Source organism: Lucilia sericata, unplaced genomic scaffold (assembly GCF_015586225.1).
Source record: "Lucilia sericata isolate MDLA Ls3-8-SP2 unplaced genomic scaffold, ASM1558622v1 Contig001331F_arrow, whole genome shotgun sequence".
Classification (NCBI taxonomy): domain Eukaryota; kingdom Metazoa; phylum Arthropoda; class Insecta; order Diptera; family Calliphoridae; genus Lucilia; species Lucilia sericata.
The window spans coordinates 66,945-82,583 of record NW_023995276.1 but is presented as its reverse complement, the minus strand read 5'-3'; the positions used below and the strand labels follow the sequence as shown (position 1 = coordinate 82,583).

Genomic DNA, 15,639 nt, shown 5'->3' with positions numbered 1-15,639 from the left:
CCCAATTCCAGTTGTGAATATTTATACTTGAAAAATATACTGCTACTCCTGCACAAACATATTTAAACATGCCCTATAATAAAGCTAAGAGCCATAACAGCTGTGGCAACTACAATAACGTCGACAACAACAACGACAACACCTGTATGATTTTTTTTTTGAAATCCTGCCTCGTGTTTCCTTCCTGTTTCATTATAAAAATGTTGAACAGGATATTTAGAAATTGTGAGTAGTTATACTACCACTACATAGTACATATTGTATATCTACTGCTGGCACCGCTTCTGACGTCGATTTATGCATTATAAATTGTGTACTCTATGTGGGTAAATAAATTTGTTAAATGCCACCACACTTGTATTTTATTGTTTTAAAAAATATTTATTTATTTATTTAGATGGTTAAATTTAGTAGTTTAAAAAAAGTATTTAAAATTTATTTATTTAGATTGTTAAATTGTTTAAAAAAGTATTTAAAAGTGGTTACTTTGAGCAATTATGTTGTTTAAACAAAATATTAAGTGGACATCTTATGAAGTAAGAAGATCTTTATTATAAATGTTCTAACTATGGTTACTTCTCTAGTCCATAGTAAGGCAACTAGTAGACTATCAATTGATATAAAAGTTTTCTAAAAGATATAATTCTCTTTTTCTCTAGTTTATTGTTAGTGATATTTATTAATATTGTGATAAATAGTAGTAGTGATAAATAAGTTTATTATGCGGAACCTTTTCTATATATTGATGCAAATTTGCCAACGCTTGCATTCGCATAAATATATCTTTGCAGCTGAAAATGTTCCGATGTTTGCGTGTAATTTAAACGTTTCTGTTTGAAATAAAGAAATAACCTGACTTTACAATATTTTTAGTCAAGTAAATGTTTTAATTTATTTGAGAAAGTTGGCAAAATTTTAGGGCATCTCGTTTCGTAAAAAATTTCTTTGCAAAATAAGATCATTTAGTCAGATAATAATATATATTTCTAAATTAAAACACACCTAAACTTATGTTAAGCATGCGCACGATACCGCATGATTATTGAAATTGAAGTTCGAACAGGTTCAGCTACAACTGAGTTCAAAAAGAAGCAAACAATTCAATTCAATATTGACTTCTCTTAGCGGTACCGATCTGTATATATATTTACAGCCTGTTGTTAGAATCTCATGATATCCTCATACATTAAACTCTGCTGCAATCGTAGTTTATTTTATTCAGTATTTTTAAAGAACATAGAAGTATTTCCCTTTCTTTATCTGATTTTCGAAACTTCTCAAAAGTTAAGGAGTCACAACAACAGAACTATATATTATTAGTTTTAAATCACAATACTATTCCCAATTAATACTGTTTTTACAAAAATTTCCTTTGGGTTATATTCTATCTAACTATGCCAGCGCGTCTGTCCTTCTGTTGAAAACGCAAAAAAGCAAAAACGAAAAATATTTTGAATTAATGCAATCCTTTTGGTGTTTTAAATGGTCAATATCGGTCGACGATTTCCCTTCAAACACAACTTTAACATTGACAACTGGCTTGAAAATATAACGATCAAATTCGAAATAAACACATTTTCTAACACTCTACGGAATTTCATCGGTTCCAAATGGACCCAACTCCGTCGGTTAATTAGTTTGAAAGGAGAATGTATATACATATGTACATCAAATCTTAGGCCTCTTTTGGGCCTGTTGTGCGCTCCTTTGGATCAGGTTGGAATTGAACCAACGATCTTCGGTCTATCAGACTAGAACACTAACCACTAACCTACCGGAGGCCAAGCAACTCCGTAGATTGTGTTAAGTAAGCTTACTGTCTATGTGTCTACTGAGAACACACTTGGGTCCACCCGTTTGAGATACTTGAAAAAATAGTACGGTCAGCATATTAATAAACCTCGAAGTAATTACACTGGATCTTATCTAAACCAGGCGCATGGAAAAAGGGGTTTATCTTTATTATTTCGTTCAAAAAGTTGCTATATAGCGCGTTGAACCTATTTTCCATTAGCACCGGCCATTGAGAGATGAAATAAGTGATATCTTCTTCCTTTTAATCTTGACATCTTCTGCAGAAGTCATATTAATTGTTGATTCAATCTTCTGTCATGAAACCCACAAGGCAAGTGGTTAGTTACCACAGCAAATGTGTCCCGTAGCTGTGTTTTCGGTATAAATAGCACGGCTTGAGATCTTTGTGGATTATATGACGGCTACATGATCATCGCCATTCTACTGGTAGCCTCAGTCGACGATCTGGATTGCATAAACTCGTGGTGTTTATCACGAATAGAGCGTTTGCAACTGAATATCGGTGTGACGTTGTTCCCACGTGTTAGCAAAATGACAAGTTTTGCAAGAGACTTCGCATGAGAATAATACCGAATGTTATTACCAGGTATTTGTCCTGGAATCTACAACATACCTATTGTAAAATGTTTTTTCATATCGTTAAGGAATGTCTGATATTCAAGAACCAAATTTGATGTTGTGTCAACTTAATTTATAGCCCTTAGGCCGGCTTTCATATACATAAATCCGTTAAATCGTACAAGAAATTTCTAGAACAAAATTTTATATTGTGTAAACATCATTTATAGTCCTTAGACCGTTAAATCGCACAAGAAGCTGTATGTTGATAGTGCATTCCGCCTTCAGCTTGTACAGAAGTCGTTACATGGTACATTCCAAGTACCTACCATTGCTATTGTGTTCCATTGCTGAGACCGAACCCTACTTGATTCAAGTGTTTTGTACTTGATTTAAGGAAACACGTACTTACACATCTTCTTTAACCGCTGCCGATCGATTTCAGTACATATTATTCAATTCCTTTTTTTTGGAGTGTATGTATTATGTAATTCATCAACAAAGTTATAATAATTTTTTTGTTTAAAGATAATAAAACTTTTACAGCTATTCCTAGAGTGTCATAATCTATATTTATCTAACAACTGTTACAGCATGTTTTAATTTATTATTTCTATGTAATTCATTATAATAAATATCTTATTTTCTTATATAAATTGTTATATTAATAAACTCAAACTCCCCGCTCTCATGGGTGTATATTTCAAAAGCAGAAAGCAATACTGTCAAAATGATAAATGATATTTGATGGAGAAGCTACTTGAAGGCCTTTCTGCCAACAACCATCCATCTCATCTATTCCTGGTTGCTAACAAATATGACATTAACATAATTTAATCACCCTCTTTTAGTTATTTATTTTATTTCATTATTATTATTATTTTTTTTTTTTTTTTGTAACCAACATGTCCATCATATAAGGAATATTTTGACAGATGTCATGGTTACATGTAATGAGAAATGAAAAGTAAGAGGGAAAGTTATTACGAAATGATATATTTTATTTAAGTTTTGTATAACTTTAATAACTATCTAATAACATACATTTAAGGAAAAAAATAGTTGCTGGATACCCTTACAACTGGAAAAGGATAATAGAATGTTTGAAATTTTGCCACACATTTATTGTGGCAACAACAAATACTACAACATAAATCCAACTTGACTTAATAAACCTGTATATGTTGTTGTATATTAAACTGATGTTATTTTATTTCATTTACCTTAACAAACCTTCTCGGCAATGTTCTTGAATCCCTTCCCTCTGCCCTGCTACGGCAACTAGTAACATGACTTGGTAATCATGTTCCTGTATTGTTTTCGTGTTCCTCCTCTTCTATGGTTGGTTACTTAGTGGCCTCATTATATTGTATTCTAAATTGCGACTTGCGACTGACTGCAATTGTTATTGCAAGTAAATTCATACACAGAAAAAATAGGAAATCGATTTCAATTAAAAAAGTCTTCGGTAGTAACAACTTTTTTTTAAAAATTCCGGTAGCAAAAATATTTGTATTATTAATCAACGATTTTGTACGATTGAGGTTTTGCCCTCTTTTAAGATTAATTGAACTTTTAATTGAAATGTAAATGCAAGTTTCAATTAAATGTGTAATTGAACCAATTAAAGATTTAATTAAAATTTTTAAAATTTTTCAATAAATATTTTAATTCGACGAATTAAAATATTAATTAAAGTTTTTAACATTTATCAATAAACAAGTTAATTGATTCAATTAAAAAAATAATTGAATTTAGTGATTTAAAAATATTAAAATTTTAATTGAATTAATTAAAACAATAATTAAAATTTTTTAAAAATATCAAACAAATAGATTGTTTAATTCAATTAAAAATTTAATTGATTTGCAGTTCTAAATTAATTAAATAATTTGAAATTGAAAGACAAAATATTTTTTTATTTATTTATTTATAAAAACATAAAAATTTCAGTTTTTGAATAATACAAGTATGTATTTATATTAAAATAAATTCGTATACAATAAAAAATAATCTTTGAAAATATAATAAAGGAATAATTACATTAAAGTATATATTTTTTCATTTTGTACATTTCAGGTATATATTTATAAATCTATTTTAGAAGAAGAAATTAAATATTTTTATATTTTTTATATACATTACTAATATTAAGTAAATGTTTTAAAAGAAAATTAATTATAAATAGTATATAAATACAAATACTAATTTTTCATCTTAAGTATCTCATGTTTAATTATATTTGATTTAATAAATTTTTTGCTTGTAGGCAAATCATAGAAAAGGGATTGAATAAAGTGGTAAAAAATTTCGGACTCACTGGGATATTCCAGGTTAAAAACAAAAAAGATTTTAAATAGAACATCAAATGCTTTAAGGGTTGAAACAAAAGGATACCTTAAATTATCAAAATATACAAAAATTTGTTTTACTTTCAACGTATCCCCAATCACAAGTAACTTTGGTTGAATTTTTCGGCCTTGTAATTTTAATAATTTTAGTTTTGTCTCTAATTCATCCATTGTACTGGCAACAACAGCAAATGATTCTTGCGAATCAGCTATGGTAAACTTTTTCTTATATTTTGCTCCATTTTCATCTGTGCTTATTTTGAGTTGGGGAGGAAATAAATTATGACAATACCACAAAATTGTAAACATTTTAGAATCTGTAAACATAAATAATATTTAGATGGAACCATAACGAAAATGTATGCGGTTTTTTACCTTCATCGATACGTTCAGTTTGCAGTAATTTTTTGGAAATTAATGAGCAGGATATTCTTGTCTTCAAAATAAATAACAAATCTTCTGCAAAATATGGCCAACGTTCCTCAAAGTTTTTCGCCACTGGATATTTTAGTACGAAATCGATATCAATCTGAAAACGAATACAAAATGAAAAAAATTAGTATGTATATGTATTATTTTAAATCGACTAAACTATATGCTAGACTGTAAGCTATGCTATAGACTACCCCCCTTATTCATAAAAACTTTAAATTTATAAACAGTTTATAAATGAAAATTCGTATAGGAATTTTGTTTTATAAGCCTTTTATAAAATACAATGTTATTTATGAATAAGGGGGTATATATCTACTGCCTTATTCATAAACATTGATCAAAGGTTTATAGAACAAATTTTGTATGAAATTTTGATTTATAAACCTTTGATAAAAGTTTATGAATAAGACCTCTAGACTATTGACAAGAATAGATTATGTACTAGACTAAATAACTAGACATGAGTAAAGTACTAAATGTTTTTGCATGGTACTTACCAGAAGGTGTCCAGAAGGTTTTGTGTATTCTGGCCATAATTTAAAAATTTCACACGTATTCTCAGAATTTGTAATTTGTTGGAAACGTAACGGAGCACACTTCTGCCAATAAATATCAAATTCATCTTGTTTTATTTTTGAAGATCTTAAAACTTCTATTATTAAAGTGTAATCTTCTACGCTTTCTGCAATAAAGAAAAAAATATTGTTAAAATATTTGTGATGAAAATAATGAAAATTATTATGTTAAAACTTACCAGACAATCCTTGCGTCACCTCAGGTTCATCTACTTTTAAAGCATTTTTAGAAAATCTCTTATAATTTGCTAATTTGTTGTATATTTTGCCCCGTTTTCCATTGGTATAAAATTCCTAAAATAAAAAAGTTAAATTATTTGTATTAAAGAAAATAAAGAAAGTATTCTTACCAATTTCTCTGTAGGAAAAATATTACATATCTGTTTTTCGATTTCCATACAATCAGATAATGAGCAAGTGATGTTTTTTGATTCAATATATTTTGTTATTGTGTTAATTAGTAAATTACGCTGCTCATCGTGCAACGTTTTATTATTATTATAATAATTTTGAATATCTTTTCCGTTACGTGTATTACTTAAAATTTCCGTCACTGTTGGTATTTTTTGTTCTGTGGTTGTTATATGTTGGCAGACAGGCAAAATTTCTGAACTGTTAAATTGTTTGTTCCATTTTTCTAGATTAAATTCAAATTTTGCCTGTTGGCCAATGGGTAAATCTTCGAATAATTTTGTTATATGATGTGTCTTCAAAATTTTTAGAACATCGATATCTATCATGTGCTCTGGAAATAAACATTAAAATTTAGTTACGTTAATTTTATATTATTTGGAATTATTAACGTAATACTTACTTTTAAAATGATCAAATAAGTGTTGTAAATTCCATTTAGTTAGAAGTAAGCTTAAATCATAATCAGAGTCCATTTCGGATGTGATTTCAAAAATTTTGTCTTTAATTAATGCTTTATAAAATTCTTTAGGTCTCAAAAATGTCTTTCTTTGTGAGGTAAAAAGTTTTTCAATTGGTGGTCCAACGATATCTTTTAGGTAAATTATGGTGTATTCAGTTGATGTTGATTCATACTCAAAAGCTGCAAAGTGTGTATTATATTCAGTACAAATTTGCTTGCAACAAAAAAGTAATTCTTTATTTTTAGGGTTTATAATTAAACATATTTCAAAAAATTTAAAGTCTCCAGAAAATGTTGCTACAATTTGTTCTGTTGAGTACTTATAGCCCCAAATTACTGCCTGAGAGTAAAGAGATAAGTTATTCATATCAATTTTAATTGTTTTAGAAACCATTTGTATTACATTTTTATCCCGAAATGGCATTTTTAAAACAATATCTTCTTTCAAATGTGGGTCAAGTAATATATTTGCGAATGCCAATTGTTGTTTGTATGAAAAGGTTTTAGAAACATTCTTCCTCGAAGTAATAACATGGGAATAAATTTTGAACTTTTTGTGTTTACCCTCATACTTAAAATTCCACAATTGACGAAGGGGGCCACATTGTTCGATAATTGTGGGATAATGTACAAGAAAATGGAACTTAGGCGTTAGATGTTGTTTGAATATTAATTGATAGTTTTTATTAAAATTTTGTATTTTTACTTTTAACCGATTTATAAGTGATTGTGATACATCATAACACAATATTTCATCAATAATTTCAAAAAAATCTAAAATGAAGATCCACACTGGGTCCTGGTTCATAATGAATTCACCAAGCATAACTGTAAAGTACTGATAAAAGCACATCATTTGGTGCGCTGACATTTTTAATTTATGATTATCTAACTCTTGAAAAGTTATAGAGTATTTTTCATTTCCTCGGTCATGCTGGTAATATTTAAACGATTTAAGTCTTTCATTTAAATCATTTAAACTAAAATATTTCATTGTTTTGATAAAATACAACAAGGCCTCGCAAATTACATAATGACAAACGCCCTCAAAAATATCATGCATGATATCCACTGAGTAGTTTTCAACACAGTGAAACGATGGTATATCATTGAAAATACATGTAGTACTCACTCCCGTTTCAGCCATTAACCCCTGTTCAAGCGACTCTCTATAATTAATTCTATTTCTTAAGATATTATTCCTTTCAGTTGATTCTACTTGAGCTTCGGATTTTTTAATCAAGCAAAATCTGCAATAGTAATTAGCTGAGAAGGATTTTGAAAAGCCGAGTATACAATTTAACCCTAAATTATCCCCCAGAAATAATGCCATAACAAAATGAATTTTTTTTGTACCATTTTTAGTTTTAATTAAAATTCCTTCCTTTTCTAATTTTACTAGAGTATCAACTAAAGGCTTAAAACAATCATTTCCATAAGTCTTTACGTCGGAAGATTTAACCGTCGAAGCTAAATAAATGTCGTCCAATTTTGATGACTTTTTTGGAATACATGCGAAACTATAATAGAAATTGCAAATAGAGTTCTTATTAGATTTTGACCCAAGGGGATTATTGATGCCGAAATCATCTGCGTACAGATAAAAAGGAATAACAATTTCATGGGGGTATAAACTTTTCTTCTGTCTCCACAAAGGCCCTTGAATATAATTTATGAATTTGTCATTACTTTGAATAAATTCCATATGTTCTAAAACTTTATCTATAAAGTCATCGTGCTCAAAAATTTTTTTGAATTGGAATTCTAATGGCATTACTATTCCATTCGATTTTGCGTTATTATTAATTTGAAACGAATGAACATTTCCAATAAGATCTCTTTCTTGTAAAACTTTATTTAATTTCGATTCGGTATTAACACCTTCAAACAACATTGTAACATCTTTTAAAACATTTATTAGACTTTTATTGGAATTGTTGTAAGGATTTTGGGATTGTTCAATAAATTGAACCACGGGATTTAAAATCAAAGTTTCGACAAAATATCGTATATTATTTACGTCTGAACGTGACAAATTATTGAATGAATGAAGTTTTGCAACGAATTTGGCAGCAGAGTTATAAACACTTAACATATTTTCTTGGTAATTGTAGCTATTTGAAATGTAGTTATTTGCAGTATCCGTCGCAGGGCATTGTTCATAATGTCTTTCAGGTACAATTTTACTTTCTTTTTCAGCATTTCGAAAATGTCTCGATACGTGTGTTTTAAAGGAATCTTTAACGGAAAAATTTTGGAAGCAATTTTCATATGTACATTTATAAACAATGTCTTTTGGTATAGCATGTTCTTTCAAGTGGAGAAAAAAATTGTTTAAAGAATTGAATGTATTAATACACAAAAAACATTTAAAGTTCATTTTTAAATGAACATTTAGAATTCTTTTTACGGAAACTGTTGCAATAATTGTTTTATGTATCTATATTTATGAAGAAAAAGTTATAATATACATTTTTTCTTTAAAACATTTGAAAATATCTATGTAATTTTATCCAAAAAGTAATTCTATTGATAAATTATTCACTTTATAATTATAAAACCAAAACAAACTTTTTTTTTTATCTTATTCCTCTACTCCCTTTACAAGCAATAACAAAAACAAATGTAGCAACACACAACAACAATGTACCAACATAATACACACCAAAACCACCTGCCGCGTCTTGTCGAATATATGTGTAGTACACACACACGTCTTGCTATGAAAACAGCAACAAACAACAACACAAATATTTTTTTTACTTAGTACGTTGCACACACACTTTTTTATAAACGTTTACCGTTAAATTTGCAAAAAAAAAAAACTTTAAAAAACACCGACGCAGACGATGTTGTCTGGTTGAGATCACTTTTAACACTGAATTAATTCTTTACTTTTTGTTCTTTCTTTTGTTCTAACAAAAATAGTGATGCTGTAAATGTTGCAAATCACCATGCAGTTTTCGGGTATTCATAAATTAATGGTTAATTGATGCTAAAATTTTTTTATTTTTTATTTTTAATAATAAAGCAAGTGAAAAAGTTGTCGGAATAACTTATAAAAATATATATTTTATACATTTTAAAATTTATTTCCTTAACATAAGCTATAAATAGCAACGAGTATTCATATTCAAAAAGATTGAGTACTAAAATTTAAGTAACTTACGGCTTACTTTATACACCACTAAAACAAAATGTAAAAACATACACACAAACCTAGAAAATTTTTAATTTCAATTAAAAAGTTAATTGACTCAATTAAAAAATTGTTTAAAATTTTTTTTAAAGTTAATCATTTTTTTAATTGCTTGATTTTTTCCTAAAATTTTTTCTGTGTACGTACGTACTATGTATATATGTATGTATACATACGTATTGTTGTAGGTGTATAAAAGTTGTTACTTTTAACATCCGGCGGTTAAAATAAATTGTTATTTAACATTTTGCCTGTTACAATAAATGATTTTGAAAATAAAAACTTGTGACATTTTAATTACAAGGTTGTGTTCAAAACACTTGCCATAGTGTTGCTAAAATAAATGTTGTTAGCCGTAAATGATATTAATGATTCTCGAGATTTAATAATGGTTGTAATCAGCAGCTATTTACAATTCAAAATTAATATATTAATTTATGATAATCACACCTTCTAAAATTAAAATACCGGAAGGCACAAGTTTTATAATTTTAATTAGATTGAAGTGCTAAATCTCACTGTAAATTCTACCTTAATTCTAGCTGTAAATAAATATAAGTTAGATATATGAATACATTTAAAGCGAGCTAGATTTGATCGAACCTTGTTATACAATTTAAACAGAATTTTAGACATAACAGTAACCATAGAGTTGCTATCATTGAGGATTATGGACTACACTATAGACTAGACAATAGACTAGGCTATAGTCTAGACTATAGACTAGACTATAGACTAGACTATAGACTAGACTATAGACTAGACTATAGACTAGACTATAGACTAGACTATAGACTAGACTATAGACTAGACTATAGACTAGACTATAGACTAGACTATAGACTAGACTATAGACTAGACTATAGACTAGACTATAGACTAGACTATAGACTAGACTATAGACTAGACTATAGACTAGACTATAGACTAGACTATAGACTAGACTATAGACTAGACTATAGACTAGACTATAGACTAGACTATAGACTAGACTATAGACTAGACTATAGACTAGACTATAGACTAGACTATAGACTAGACTATAGACTAGACTATAGACTAGACTATAGACTAGACTATAGACTAGACTATAGACTAGACTATAGACTAGACTATAGACTAGACTATAGACTAGACTATAGACTAGACTTAGACTAGACTATAGACTAGACTATAGACTAGACTATAGACTAGACTATAGACTAGACTATAGACTAGACTATAGACTAGACTATAGACTAGACTATAGACTAGACTATAGACTAGAATAGACTATAGACTAGACTATAGACTAGACTATAGACTAGACTATAGACTAGACTATAGACTAGACTATAGACTAGACTATAGACTAGATATAGACTAGACTATAGACTAGACTATAGACTAGACTATAGACTAGACTATAGACTAGACTATAGACTAGACTATAGACTAGACTATAGACTAGACTATAGACTAGACTATAGACTAGACTATAGATAGACTAGACTATAGACTAGACTATAGACTAGACTATAGACTAGACTATAGACTAGACTATAGACTAGACTATAGACTAGACTATAGACTAGACTATAGACTAGACTAGACTAGACTATAGACTAGACTATAGACTAGACTATAGACTAGACTATAGACTAGACTATAGACTAGACTATAGACTAGACTATAGACTAGACTATAGACTAGACTATAGACTAGACTATAGACTAGACTATAGACTAGACTATAGACTAGACTATAGACTAGACTATAGACTAGACTATAGACTAGACTATAGACTAGACTATAGACTAGACTATAGACTAGACTATAGACTAGACTATAGACTAGACTATAGACTAGACTATAGACTAGACTATAGACTAGACTATAGACTAGACTATAGACTAGACTATAGACTAGACTATAGACTAGACTATAGACTAGTCTGATAGAATTATACAAAATTTTGATTCCTGAGATATCACACAGACATACAGACGGACATCGATTTCAAATCATATCATTGAGGATTATGGACTAGACTATAGACTAGACTATAGACTAGACTATGGACTAGACTATAGACTAGACTATAGACTAGACCATAGACTAGACTATGGACTAGACTATAGACTAGACTATAGACTAGACTATAGACTAGACTATAGACTAGACTATAGACTAGACTATAGACTAGACTATAGACTAGACTATAGACTAGACTATAGACTAGACTATAGACTAGACTATAGACTAGACTATAGACTAGACTATAGACTAGACTATAGACTAGACTATAGACTAGACTATAGACTAGACTATAGACTAGACTATAGACTAGACTATAGACTACACTATAGACTAGACTATAGACTAGACTATAGACTAGACTATAGACTAGACTATAGACTAGACTATAGACTAGACTATAGACTAGACTATAGCCTAGACTATAGACTAGACTATAGACTAGACTATAGACTAGACTATAGACTAGACTATAGACTAGACTATAGACTAGACTATAGACTAGACTATAGACTACACTATAGACTAGTCTGATAGAATTATACAAAATTTTGATTCCTGAGATATCACACAGACATACAGACGGACATCGATTTCAAATCATATTTTAAAATGGATATAAACATTACTTCTTATGTAGTGAACAGGAAGCAAAAAAGAAAATAATCGTTCCTGTAACAAACTGATTTGAAAATCATTGTAGTATATTTTACATCTTTTTCCATTTTCGTATGTATTTTGTCTGCTTACTTAGAATAAAAAAGTTTATTTGGCAGATTTGTGAAGTGTTAAAATTATAAAAATGAAAATATACAAACGGTTTTAGTTGCATAAGGTAAAGCCTTTTAAAGAAGTAAATCTTTTTTGCAGCAGAAAATTGACCCTTTATATTTTATATTCCTAATTTTAAGTGTTCTTAGGAATATATTAATTATATGACTGATTTCATAAAATGTTAAAATAAATATAAAAAAAGAAATTGTATCATCATTGTCTCAGTTGACAACGTGACAAAATTTCATTTTATACGAAAATAAAAATGAAACCATTCTTTTTCTTTTGAATCTTTTACTAAAAAAAAATTATAATACACATTTGCACAGATATAAAAGCTTCAATTTGGAGCCATTTAATGTTGTTTTAGACACATGTTTATTTTTTAAATAAACATGTGTCTTTGCTATAAACGTATTTGCAGTGTAGTTTTTTATGATTGTTTTAAGATTTAGTAAAAAATTATAATAAATAAACAATAAAAATAATGTACGTATTGTTCATTTACTTCTAAAATGTTCTAGTGTTTAATTTATTTTAACTATTTGCTAAAGAACTTTTTGATACATGTGTTTTTATACAACACGATGGAGTATCATAACTATAATTTGTACGTGTTGTTGTGTAAGGATTTTTATAAAATTCATGTTCATAATTTGTTGTCTGTGTTAATTATTCAATATATGAAAAAATTATATATGAAATGAAATAATATCTAAGACACGTGTGTTATAAACAATAAAAACACAGATTTAATATTTAGTTAGCAGACATTTTCTATAAATTTTGTCTAACACGTTGTATGAGTGATATTAATAACACTCATACGCAGTGGAGATTTAATACTGGTGTTTATAAAGGAAATTTTATGCATTTTGAGGATTATAAGATGAATTATTGAGTAGAAATATAATAAAATAATAGTTGAGTTAAATAGATTAGTGATAATCCCTGATTTGAAATGGATCTACTAAGTGATATATTTAAATTGTAATTATTGTTAAAAAGAAATGTTGTTAATAGTTATGACGACTAACAGTTGTAGTCTTGTTTAAATTTAATACAAAAGCATTTGAATTTCTTTCAATTTACTTTGGTCATTGAAATTTCTCTTATGTACCAATAGATTAACCTTTAGTGTATAGTAGTTAGTTAGTTAGTTAGTTAGTTATTTAGTTAGTTAGTTAGTTAGTTAGTTATTTAGTTAGTTAGTTAGTTAGTTAGTTAGTTAGTTAGTTAGTTAGTTAGTTAGTTAGTTAGTTAGTTAGTTAGTTAGTTAGTTAGTTAGTTAGTTAGTTAGTTAGTTAGTTAGTTAGTTAGTTAGTTAGTTAGTTAGTTATTTAGTTAGTTAGTTAGTTAGTTAGTTGGTTAGTTAGTTAGTTAGTTAGTTAGTAGTTAGTTAGTTAGTTAGTTAGTTAGTTAGTTAGTTAGTTAGTTAGTTAGTTAGTTAGTTAGTTAGTTAGTTAGTTAGTTAGTAGTTAGTTAGTTAGTTAGTTAGTTAGTTAGTTAGTTAGTAGTTAGTTAGTTAGTTAGTAGTTAGTTAGTTAGTTAGTTAGTTAGTTAGTTAGTTAGTTAGTTAGTTAGTTAGTTTAGTTAGTTAGTTAGTTAGTTAGTTAGTTAGTTAGTTAGTTAGTTAGTTAGTTAGTTAGTTAGTTAGTAGTTAGTTAGTTAGTAGTTAGTAGTTAGTTAGTTAGTTAGTTAGTTAGTTAGTTAGTTAGTTAGTTAGTTAGTTAGTTAGTTAGTTAGTTAGTTAGTTAGTTAGTTAGTTAGTTAGTTAGTTAGTTAGTTAGTTAGTTAGTTAGTTAGTTAGTTAGTTAGTTAGTTAGTTAGTTAGTTAGTTAGTTAGTTAGTTAGTTAGTTAGTTAGTAGTTAGTTAGTTAGTTAGTTAGTTAGTTAGTTAGTTAGTTAGTTAGTTAGTTAGTTAGTTAGTTAGTTAGTTAGTTAGTTAGTAGTTAGTTAGTTAGTTAGTTAGTTAGTTAGTTAGTTAGTTAGTTAGTTAGTTAGTTAGTTAGTTAGTTAGTTAGTTAGTTAGTTAGTTAGTTAGTTAGTTAGTTAGTTAGTTAGTTAGTTAGTTAGTTAGTTAGTTAGTTAGTTAGTTAGTTTTTTAGTTAGTTAGTTAGTTAGTTTTTTAGTTAGTTTTTTAGTTAGTTTAAAGGGAGAAATACACCTAGGCCTCTATCGGGCCTGTTATGCGCTCCTTAACCAGTGCCTCGGGTGGGAATCGAACCCACCACCTCCAGTCTACCGGACTAGAACACTAACCATTAACCTAACGGAGTGTATAGTAAGTTCAAATAGTTGACGCAGTCTGCCCACTTATTATTTTCAAATTATATTCATAATTATGATCTGCAACTCCATCAGAGAGACGGACATTACACTATGGGCGAGAGAGTGAGGCTGTGTTAAGGAATGTTATAGTAATTATGTATCTTTAGTTAATATTACAAAATAAAATTGCGGCATAAAATATTAAATAAAAAATATTAATATATTATTATTTGAAAATGTCATTGCAAAGATAAAATAATGCAGAATAGCTTGAAAACCACCAATGTTTAACTAAAATGTAGGGAATTAAATTCTTTGTGGAAATTATAATAGCATCAAAACGCATACGACGTATATTAAGTGAGATATTCGTAAAAAGCTGATTTTTTGTGATCTTTGACTGCCAATATCTCGCTTAGCACTCACGATGATAAGTATAAGATATGTGCCAAGGAGAAGATATGTGCCAATTTTCATTTAGCTATCTAAAATTCCTCAGTAAAACCCTTTTTTTCCTGGGCTATTTAGTTAGCAGAAATTTTCTGTAAAATTTTGTCTAACACGCTGTATGAGCGATATTAATAACACTCATACGCAGTGGATATTTAATACTTGTATTCATAAACAAGGGATTTTTTTATAAGTTGGATTATGACATACGATGAAAACAATAGACTAGTCAATAAACTATTCCATGTACTAGTCTATACGCTAGTTCATTGACTAGCAATAGACTAATCACTTGTATAGTCAATAGACTAATCGATAGTC

The 15,639-nt window shown here is 28.4% G+C and overlaps 1 protein-coding gene across 10 annotated transcripts; it reads right to left on the bottom strand.

Annotated features, from left to right (window-relative positions):
- Positions 1–4,474: 4,474 nt before the first annotated feature.
- LOC119610989 lies at positions 4,475–9,474 on the bottom strand. Of its 10 annotated transcripts, none has more exons than XM_037966433.1 (7): positions 9,259–9,474; positions 6,549–6,788; positions 6,085–6,479; positions 5,914–6,028; positions 5,657–5,841; positions 5,100–5,253; positions 4,475–5,041 (listed from the first exon to the last, which is right to left on the bottom strand). In XM_037966433.1, exons 2-7 carry the CDS (start codon positions 6,619–6,621, stop codon positions 4,578–4,580), a joined length of 1,386 nt encoding a protein of 461 aa, XP_037822361.1. In that variant the 5' UTR covers positions 6,622–6,788; positions 9,259–9,474; the 3' UTR covers positions 4,475–4,577. The 10 variants fall into 10 exon arrangements, with proteins under 10 accessions (XP_037822361.1, XP_037822358.1, XP_037822359.1 ...); XM_037966430.1 differs by having other exon boundaries at positions 9,263–9,474; XM_037966431.1 differs by having other exon boundaries at positions 6,549–6,842; positions 9,274–9,474.
- Between the last annotated feature and the right edge of the window lie 6,165 nt (positions 9,475–15,639).

Excerpts from the sequence above, each read along its gene's own strand:
- LOC119610989 (XM_037966433.1), bottom strand. The coding sequence starts at position 6,621 with ATGGACTCTGATTATGATTTAAGCTTACTTCTAACTAAATGGAATTTA. Across the intron at positions 6,029-6,084 it reads TTTTTCCTACAGAGAAATTG|GAATTTTATACCAATGGAAA; the intron begins GTAAGAATACTT and ends TTTTTATTTTAG. Across the intron at positions 5,842-5,913 it reads GGTGACGCAAGGATTGTCTG|AAAGCGTAGAAGATTACACT; the intron begins GTAAGTTTTAAC and ends TCTTTATTGCAG.